The sequence below is a fragment of the Maniola jurtina genome, chromosome 11 (genome assembly GCF_905333055.1).
Source record: "Maniola jurtina chromosome 11, ilManJurt1.1, whole genome shotgun sequence".
Classification (NCBI taxonomy): Eukaryota; Metazoa; Arthropoda; class Insecta; order Lepidoptera; family Nymphalidae; genus Maniola; species Maniola jurtina.
This window is the reverse complement of record NC_060039.1, coordinates 4,082,230-4,092,954: the sequence shown is the minus strand read 5'-3', so window position 1 is coordinate 4,092,954 and position 10,725 is coordinate 4,082,230. Positions and strand designations below refer to the sequence as shown.

The 10,725-nt window shown below is 34.8% G+C and overlaps 2 protein-coding genes across 5 annotated transcripts in view; both read left to right on the top strand.

Annotated features, from left to right (window-relative positions):
- The first annotated feature begins 815 nt into the window (after window positions 1-815).
- Window positions 816-7,846, top strand: LOC123869696 (WW domain-containing oxidoreductase). Its single transcript, XM_045912688.1, has 7 exons — window positions 816-991; window positions 3,150-3,387; window positions 3,882-4,150; window positions 4,371-4,550; window positions 5,330-5,444; window positions 6,139-6,279; window positions 7,365-7,846. Exons 1-7 carry the CDS (start codon window positions 900-902, stop codon window positions 7,596-7,598), a joined length of 1,269 nt encoding a protein of 422 aa, XP_045768644.1. The 5' UTR covers window positions 816-899; the 3' UTR covers window positions 7,599-7,846.
- A 1,368-nt stretch (window positions 7,847-9,214) lies between these two features.
- The window catches only part of LOC123869690 (shootin-1), a 113,930-nt gene continuing 112,419 nt past the window's right edge, over window positions 9,215-10,725 (top strand). For all 4 annotated transcript variants that reach the window (XR_006796949.1, XR_006796948.1, XM_045912679.1 and 1 more), the window contains exon 1: window positions 9,215-9,631. Coding sequence is in view for 2 of the 4 variants with exons in the window: in XM_045912679.1 (XP_045768635.1) it covers window positions 9,566-9,631 (66 nt within the window). In the remaining 2 variants the exon portion in view is untranslated. The remainder of the gene's footprint in view (window positions 9,632-10,725) is intronic.

The window sequence follows — 10,725 nt, the reverse complement described above, 5'->3', positions numbered from 1 at the left end:
GATAAGAAGTCATCATAGTGTTATTATTATAACGAATAAAATAATGATATTATACACTAGTTATATCATGACTAATCTCTTTGTCACCAAAGCATATTAATTTAGTTAGGTACTTACCTACTTAATAAAAGTACTTAAAAAGTTGTTTTTTTTTTTACTTATCTACTTACCAACTTTTTCCTGCTAAAACATTTAAGTTTTATAGAATACCTATGTGGAGTATTGGTATGAAGTCTCTAACAGCCAAATTATAGATCACTGGTGCATAGAGACAGAAGTAAGTTTTATTTTTATTTATGTATTTATGTTAACTTACCAGCTTCTAGCTAAAGGTTACAATTTACCTACTTAAAAGTAAATACTAAATACTCTAGTATAATGTACCTACTTAAAATTCGTTTTACTAACGTTCCAATAGGCGACCCCTTGGAGTTGCAAAAAGCAGACCTCCATCTGCCTCAATTTCAAGGATAACGACTAATACTAAATACTAAATAACTAGGTATTGTAACTTCGGTCTTCGAGCTGTATGTATTTGGCGCGGTTTTTCTGGCGCCATCGTGTAAAAGATTAAAAACTTGATGCCAATCATAGACAATACCTTACTATTTGTTTATTGCTTATGTATTGTGTTTTGACATGATATTTGCCAAACCTTGGCCCAACCGTCACCAAATGGCCCACCCAACATGGACCAAGCCAAGATCAAGATCACAGCCAAAATATGAGTTTTGGCTAGATTTTGACTTTGACAGTAGACAACGACAAGAGACAATTGACATTTGACAATGACATTTATTTGTAAACAAAGATTCCTATTAGTCCTCGATTCACGATTTTTAAATATTAATTAGCATTAAAATAATTAAAAACTTCTCGGTAACGATAATTTGTTAAAAATGCACAATTCACTAGACTCTGATAGCGAAGATGAGCTCCCTCCAGGTTGGGAAGAGAAGTCTACAGAAGATGGAAACGTTTATTTCGTAAAGTAAGCAAGAAGTTTTAATTTTCTGTCTAATAAGATTTTTATTCGTTTCACGTTAAATTTTAGATAGTTTAGTACCTACGTATTTGCTTTTTCAATCACTTCTTTAAATTTATTAGGTATGTAAACACGAACGAACAAAGATAATATGAACAATGATACCGTCGTGTCCCGTTACTTCGCCTGCTAAACCATACTTCGCCTAATTTTAAAAACATCGAAAAATCTGCTAAAGTTGGGAACCGAACAGCTCAAAACCTACCAAATACAATACTAGTGTTATCTACGGCAATACTATTCCTGACCATTTGTAACTAACTTTACAACAATAGCGACCAGAGCCATTTATCTGCTGCGGGAAGTGAGATGTTTTTTTCTACCGGTCAAAAACTTTACGTGCCGCCAAGAATCTACGACAAGTATGGCTAAATTTTATTGTAAAATAAAATCACTACTTTATCGTCTTTTATGTTGTACAATTGTTTTCAATATATCTTATGTAGATAATGAGTTACATCAAGATTTATCAACAAGGTAACTGCGGCCACCATGATGGTACCTTACTTCGCCTAACCCTAGGGTTGTCACTTAATCTTTGATAAATTCATTTGTACCTATCAGTTTTGGTGGTCAGGTCCCCTGCCGCATCAGGATTGAGGAGTTGGAATGCTAATTTTTAGAAACATTGTCGCAAAGTTCCTCTATTGATTAAAAAAAAAAATACACAAATCGGTTCAGAAATCTTGGAGATTTCGGTGTACATAGGTAGAAAAACAAAACTCCCTTTTTGAAAGTGTGTTAAAAAGTTCCCTATGTTATTTCCTAGTCAACCCTCTACTTGTCTATGAAAATCCCGTCAAAATCGGTTCAGCCGTTCTGAATATCAGCCCGTTCAAACCGACAGACAGACAATTCAAAAATTGTAATTCAGTTATGGTATCGTTCAAATAACCATATGAGCTTAATATGAGGTACTTATTTCGAAATTACAGACAGACACTTCAATTTTATTTATTAGTATAGATAGATTAGTATAGATAATAATAGGCACTTATCCAACTGAATACAACAACACAACTGAACAAACAAATCTTAATTTAAAAAAAAACTGTAAAAAAACTGTCTCGTGGGTTCGTACTTTGTACTGTTCAAGAAGAAAAAATATTGATTTATTTCTGTTTGTATATAAAATAAAGGCAATCAAAATTTTTACTACTTACTTTTATTGTGTTATATACACTTAATTTGTTCAAAAATTATTGTTTCTATTTGTTATTGCAACATTTTTGTGCGCTTTCCTACCTTCTAAAAAAGCCTGATTTTTTATGGTACTTCTACTGATTTAATTTTGGTTTTAGTTTTCTCATTAAAAATTTCATAAAAACTTTTAAGGATTTGTATTTTTTTTAATGAAAACCATGTTCAGTATTAATATGTATTTTTTATGATTCCTTTCTTTTGACAACCCTTAGCAAAAAGAACAAATGTATGGAAACAACGGCAGTTGGGTTCCTAACTTCGCCTACCGATAATTTTTTTCTAAAATGAACTTTGTTTTCTGCCATATACGTTTCAAAATGATTTTGAGGCATAATCTATAGGTCTTTCGCTTTTTCAGAGACAGTTATTATAGACAATAAACATAGAAACGCTGCTAGGCGAAGTTAGGAATTGTGCCCTTACTTCGCCTAGCTCAGTCAAAACAGTTTTTGAGGCATTCTAAAAACTGCATTACTTTTCGTAACAGTCTTAATTTATAGTCATGTCTAAAGGCCACCATATATTAAAAGCAGGACTTGAAATAAAAAGCACTCTCTAGGCGGGAAGACAAAAACTGTCAAAAACCAGGCGAAGTAACGGGACACGACGGTAATATGTATTTTATCTCAACAATGGCTAAAATTACTTGAAACAAGATCATTCTTTTCACGTAAGGAGGTACATGCAAATTATAGAACTAAGTTCCTTCGGCAGTGACCATACTAAATTTTATTTAAGGTTTAAGTATATTATTCAAATCATAACCCTTCCTTTCGGCTTTGCCGTAGTCGGGCTCATCAACAAATTCCTAAAAACCGACATCGCCTTGGCGTGGGCCGGGCTGTTCGTCTGTTACAAATGTACATAGGTAGTGGTTAAAACATTGTGTTTAATATTACAGCACTTCTAATAATAAAACACAATGGACCCATCCACGGACAGGGCATAAAAAAGTAATTCCCAAAGATTTGCCCTTTGGTTGGACAAAAACCATGGATGAAAATGGGAAACCACTGTATATTCAACAAGAAACTGGGAATAAAACTTATGTAGACCCAAGATTAGCTTTTGCAACCGAGGAAAAGAAGCATGTACATGATTTTCGCCAAAGATTTGATGGATCAACCACAGCTTTTCAAGTAGGTAACTAACCCATGACTTTGTCTACATGCATATAGTTTAAAAGTCCCACAGGAACTTTTGTATGTATGTATGTTTGTATGTATGGAATTTGAATTCAGAATATGTCAGTGGACTTCACATGACAATCTCTCTTCAGTTCAGCTATTCCTTCATTACTGAAGATCAGCTGGTTCCATTTTCTTCTATTGGTGGCCATCTTAGTGATTGTGTAGGACTGCATGAATTGGACTGCTTCAGTTTGTTAGATCTCCTTGTTAGTATGTGGCTTCTCTCTTTTCTGCCCTCAGTTATACTACCCAAAAGAATCAACTATAGGCTGTCATTCCCACTCAGTTAATATGACAATATTGACCACCATGTCATCATTGATACTGTTATCATAGATTACATTTACAATCTATGATGAGCCAACTTGATCAATATTGGATCAAGCTTTTTATTCCTATATACTGTTCAACTTTCTTCAAACAAGGTCATTCTCTATTCACAGGTTTTACATGGTGTAGATTTATCTGGCAAATATGCACTTATAACAGGCTGCAATGCTGGCATTGGTTATGAAACAGCCAAGTCCATGGCGAGGCATGGCTGCAACATATTATTGGCCAATCGCAACATGGAAGCTACACAGGCAGCTATTGAACAAATTGTCAAAGAAACTAATGCATCTGAAGAGAATTTGAAAGCAATACATTTAGACTTGAGCTCATTGAAAAGTGTGAAACAATGTGCTATGGCTGTGAAGACTGTTTTTTCAGAGTGTGTATTTTTTTGAAGATTCTTTTTGGGAATCCAGTTGACTCATCCCAGCTTATTCTATTAAGTGCATTTTTCATGACAAATGCTACTGGCATTGTAGAAATGTAAATTTTATTTTTCAAGTAAAGTTAAAACAAATACTTGCATGAAAAAGAAACAGTTTTAGTCTGCTTAAGAAGCAAAGTGTTTTTTTTTTTCTAAATGTTTGTTTAATCTTCAGCCATCTTGACATATTGATACTGAATGCTGGTGTATTTGGTCTTCCCCATGAGGAGACAGAGGACAAGCTAGATCGGACCTTCCAAGTGAATCATCTCTCTCACATGTATCTTGCGTTACTGTTGGAACCCCTGCTGAAGAAGGGCTCTAGGGTTGTGTTTGTGTCATCTGAGTCACACAGGTATAAAACATTCCTTAACTTATTTTTAACTAACTGTCTGCCTGGTCATCGTCATCATCAATATGATCAACCCATTGCCGGCTCACTGCAAAGCATGAGTTTCCTCTCAGTATGAGAAGGATTTGGCTATAGGCCACCATGCAAGTCAAGTGTGGATTGGCAGACTTCACACACCTTTAAGAACAACTGTCAGGCATGCAGGTTCCCTCATGATTTTTTCTTTCACTGTTAAAGAATGATATTTAATTTCTTAAAATGCATAACTCCGAAAAGTTAAAGATGTGTACTTAATAATTAACAGACAAGAGTAAGAATGATAGAACACCAAGAGAGGGAGAACATATTAAGGCTGAGATCAGTATAATAACTATAGGTACCAATTTTGTTTAAAGGAGCTTAAATTTAAATAAATAAATAGAAAGATCTTTTATTGAAATAAACTTTTAAGACTACTTTTGATTCGTCACTCAATGTACCACTGGTTTGGAATGCCTTTTCTACTGATTACCAAGAAGAGTCAGCAAGAAATTTGGCGGTTGCTCTTTTCAAATATTCAATTTACTGTATTATACGATTATACAATGAATAAGTAGCAATGCACAGGACCACAATCGGTCCTGTGCATTGCTGCAAATGATAGACATAACATGATATTATATTTTGACTGTCTGCAGACATTCAAAAAACTGTTTTTGTCTACTCTATTCTGTGTGTGTTTCTTGAATTATAGATGAAAATATATGTTTATACATACATAATTGTAATATCTTTGTTTACAGAACAGCAAGTCTAAAAAATGTGTTTGTGAAGCAGAACCTGGCACATCCAAGGGATAACTACAGTGCCATGATAGCCTATGGCAATTCCAAGCTTTACAATGTTATTACAGCTATGGTAAGTAGTGATTGTTAATATTTTGGCACTCTTAACAGCCAATTTTAACCTTATTTTTAGTATGTTAATAATATTTTAGTTAGTTTGGTTCCTTCATAATAATAATAATGTGTTTTATCAGATTTGTAAACAATTTTCTTAAAAACAATTTGAGTGATTGTTTCTCTTACTCATAAAAAGTTCTAGTAAATACTTTGTTTGTGTGAAATTTAGGTGATGCTGATTTTATTAGGGTCTACTCAACCGATTTTGAACAAACTTAGCTCTACTATCGAACTGTGAAAGTGATGCGCAGTAAATATTTTTATATTCATCATCATCATTAGCCTATTTGATTCTACTGTATAAGCTTCCCTCCATCTTTCATCCATCCATGACCTCTAAGACCATCTTCCTAAGGTCCTTAGTCCAGCGAGCTCGACAATTTTATCTTCTTCTATACTAATATTATAAATAAGTTTGTTTGTAGGAAGTAATCTTTGGAACCACTGAACTGATTTTGAAAATTCTTTCACCTGTAGAAAGCTACATTATTCCTGAGTGACATATAGGCTATTTTGTAATAAGCCAGGGCACCCGTCCTGGCAATAGTTAAATTATAGCGCTAGTTTAGTAATAATAAGTAATTAATTAATCTGAATACAAATAAATAAATAAAACAATTGATTCTTTAATGAGTTATCATTAATTTCAGATTTTAAGTGAAGAATGGAAACATAAGGGCATCTGTGTTAACTCTCTACACCCTGGTAACATGGTGTCCACAAATCTACCTAATAGTTGGTGGCTGTACAAAGTACTGTTCTTTATGGTGCGCCCTTTTACGAAATCGCTAGTAAGTCTAAATCTATACATATAATAAAATTGTAGAAAAGTGGTGTCTGTACATTAGAAATATATAAAAAAAAAGTAGCAGGGGTTGTTATTATATTGATGCCAAACCCGAAATTGTAATTAATTTTTTTTTGTCTGTTTGTCTCGCTAATATCAGAAACGGCTTATTCGATTTAGATACGGTTTTCACTAGTATATTGTAGTAAGCTTCACTTAACATTTAGTGTATATCATTTCATGTCAATCGGTTCATAAATAAAAAAGTTATGTCAATTTAAAGAATCACGGCGAACATTTTTAACGTACAGAGTACGTACTACACGCCTCGCGCCTGAGCGTCCGTGGCTATATAAAGCGCGCTGAGAGCCGCGCCGCTGCCATAAGGCACTATTCCACGCGAACGAAGTCGCGGGCACAGCTAGTTTATAAATATGTATGTATAATGTATATAGCTACTAGCTATATACATAGGCTTAGGGGTCGATTTTCAAAAATTCTTACTCAGTGGATGCATCCAGTAGTTATAGCTGTGCGTTGATGGATCAGTCAATCAGCTATTTCTTTTTTCCATATTTAAATAAAATAATAAGTAAATGCCTGCGACTTCCTCCGCATAGATTTAGATTTTCAAATTTTTAGAAATCCCGTGGGAGTTGTGATTTTCTAGATCCGGTTTTTCTCCTCAGTGAGAACTGAGAAGGGTATCCCAAACCAGTAGTCCATTCACTTAATGATTCAAAAGCACTTATAAAAGTATCATCATCCACCCGTTATCAGCCCACTACTGAACACGAATCTCCTCTCAGAATGAGAAGAATTTAGGTCATGGTCTGCCATACTGGCCCAGTGCGGACTGGCAAACTTCACATATCTTTTAGATCATTGTGATTTCTCAGTCCTGAAAGATTCCTTACAAAGTTTTTCTGCACAGTTAAGTGCATAAAACGCACATAACACCGAAAAGTTAGACATACGTGTCTGGGATTGAATCCCCAACCTCCCAAATAGAAGTTGACCATTAGGCTATCACTGCTGTACCTAAAAGTATTTGAATTAAAAAAAAATCTGTTTCTATTTGTTTTTCAGCAACAAGCAGCCGCAACTACAGTTTACGTGGCAACCGCATCCGAATTAGAAGGAGTAACAGGTCTATACTTCAACAACTGTTTCTACTGCGAGCCAGCCAGCTTAGCCCGAGACAAGGAAATAGCTCACGAGGTCTTCTCCATATCTCTCCGTATGATACAAGAGAGAATGGGCGCAGAGTTGATTCAACCTTACATTGACAAATACTGTGTTGTGAAAGGAACGAGTAAATAACATACAATGTACACGCACGACGATGACCTCTTGCGACAAATCCTTATTGAAGAAAATATTATATCAAAGAGTTATGGAGCGTTAGAGAATGTGTATGTGCATAAGATTTAAATATGCCATTAGAATATTGGCACATTTGTTTTAGTATAAGAGTGGTTACGCTCTCATCCGATCCGAACCCGTAAAAATACGGATATAAAAAACTTGTACCGAATTCGGATATTGCTTACGCACTAATCCGATCTCTAATCAAAATCATAGCTATTCAGTGGACATCTTTGACATATCTACGTCATATTATGTCCGATTTGAATCCGAGGGATATCCGAAATATTTTCACGGATGTCCGACAGAACTCTGATGACGGAAGTCAGAGCTAGTGCGTAAGCTATCATACAAATAGTTCTATGAGTGCTTCGTAATGTATTTTCACGGGTTCGGATCGGATGCAGTGCATAATCGCCCTAAGTCTTAGGCTTCACCTACCTACGAGTACGCTGAACTTGTACATACAAGCACATTGCCAACCTGTTTTTGAAGCAACTTGATTCTCGTGCGAACGAACGTGTCCATCTATCTATCTGTCTGTTTATTTTTCACGGCACATCTAAGCATTGCATCCCAAAAAGAATTAAGTATTTTATACTACATTTTATCCTGGAAAATTAAAGAGACATTTTTAAAACCTGAATTCACGTGGACTAAGTTGCGGGCGTCATCTAGTCACACTTTAATATTATAAAGACGAAAGTTTGTATGTGTGTGTTCCCACGGGATTTCGAAAAACCTAAATCCACGCAGGCGAAATCGCGGGTATCGGCTAGTGCCTCATAAATTATGAAAACTGCCTACCTATATGTGATGCATTTAAAATTTTGCAGTTGTTTTTTTATGGTGTATGGGATTTATAATTTACAAAGTTATTTAAATTATAGTCTATATTATGTATATTGCCCTAGCATACCTAATGAATTATTTTTATATAGTAGAATATTGCAATAAAGTTTGGAAAGAATTAAGCTTTCATTTATTACAATACCCCCAGAGGAACTCATAGCTTTATGGCAAGGAACATAATATAGATGCTGCAACTGCCTCGAGCCTGAGTCCCTCTTTACTACACTTATCACACGAAGGAGTTTGTTTAGACTGTTGGGCCATATTTACTCTAGGGACCTATGCGGACCAACGGTCAACACGGTCAGACGAGAGAAAAAAAGTTTAGTGAAGGAAGGCCTGGGCCCAAGGCAGTTGCAGGCTATTGTAGAGAATATCACCTTTATGATTACGCTCATGTAGCTGCACATCTTTCTTGTGTAAGTACTGTTTTTTCACAAAGTTACCCCAAACGGTGGGGTAAATTTGTCATATAGTCAATAAGTCAGAAAAAAAAATTACGCCTATGTATTTTTCTTCATATAGTGTTATTAACCTAGTTTCACAAAATATAGGTACATTTACGCAAAACTTTTTTAATGGTATCCTAAACCTGTGTTACTTTAACAATGTTACCCGTTTCTACTGACTCTGATTCTTAAGGATTCTCACAATTCCTGAACGATTCTCTTAACTCACTCCTGATCAATAGACAGTAGAAGATAGAGTCACTGGTCTATGCTCCGTCGACAGTAGTTTGTGTGTCAAGGTTTTGTCAAGTGCAAAAAAGAATTGTGTAAAATAACTATTTTTAATTTTATTCGTCTAAAAATCAAGTTCAAAATATTCGCATTCTATTATATTTTGTTAAAACTATCTTAATTGTAATCAGCGATTATAAACCAACTTTATGAAAGGATTGGTGACCAAACAATGCTTGTTCGGACGCTCCCAGTGGGGAATATAAAATGCTTTCTGTAAGGAAATCCATTGCATTTTATGCGTTTTGAAGCGTATTTTACTGTTATTGACATTAAAATGAAACAAGTGAGTGTTAACTGTGTTTGGATGTTGATTTCTACATTATCATAATGGGTGAAAAAATGAACAGGGAATATTTTGCACCAGGCGCTGCAGCCTTCAACTATAACAATGTGGTGAGTACTTGGTAACTTTCATTTTAATATTGTGCACACGATTGTTAAATATTCTTGACTTCAACAAGATAGTGATCATACCAATATGTTTAAAATTAAAGTTTCTGCTACTTACCTGTGTATTACATTTTCTATAATAGGTTTTCAGTGTTCAGGAGTGAAATTTCTTGACATTAATAGAACCATGTTTATTAAGTTTACTTTTCATACAAAACCTTGGGTAACATAGATTTTGTGACTTGTGACAACTAACAGAAGTTAGTTGGTAGAACTGGTTAGATGAAAGTGCAAGGTAAGGGTAGAATCAGTGAAGAAGACCCAGTGTAGACCCCCCTACAAAGGGGGCATTGTTAGGCTTCTAACAGGCATGTTAGATGCAGATAAACGGCTGGTACATCAGTAGAACTTTTGTTCACAAAGGATTGAATTATATGAAGGACTTGGGTGATGTGGTCCTGACATTTTAAACTGATAATCCACTGCTGATCGCATAAATCATGTACATGTACCATAAGTCACCTTTTAAAAGTGACTTTTCACCTATTTCCTGTAAAACTGCTCAGCTACATCATGCTCCACAGTATGATTTCATAACATTTTAACTGGTATTTTAATTTAACCCTTTTTTTTGGAATTTTGATATTGGAATATAAATGTAACGACTAGTTTGCTGGAAATCAATTTAACCTAGTGAGTTTACTTCAAGCTTGTACAATATCTTCTGATTACCACTTTTTACAGTTTCTATCCAAATCTGCTACTTAAGACTAACATGAATGAGGTATCCATTTATCAGCATGCATGCATCCACTACTGGACATAGGCCTTTAGAAGAGTACAAAAACTACTACTTTCTTCTCTAAAACATTAACATGAATGAGGTATCCATCTATCAGCATGCATGCATGCATCAACAACGGGACATATGCCTTTAGAAGAGTACAAAAAGAGGTATGCTTATTTTGTTATGCTTTTTTTGTTTTTTGTAGTATACAATAATGAGTAGTACATATTCATTATTCATTCATCCATGTTTTGATATACATAATAGTTAGCAATTATTTAGTTACTTTCTTTTCCTAATTGTTTTGCTT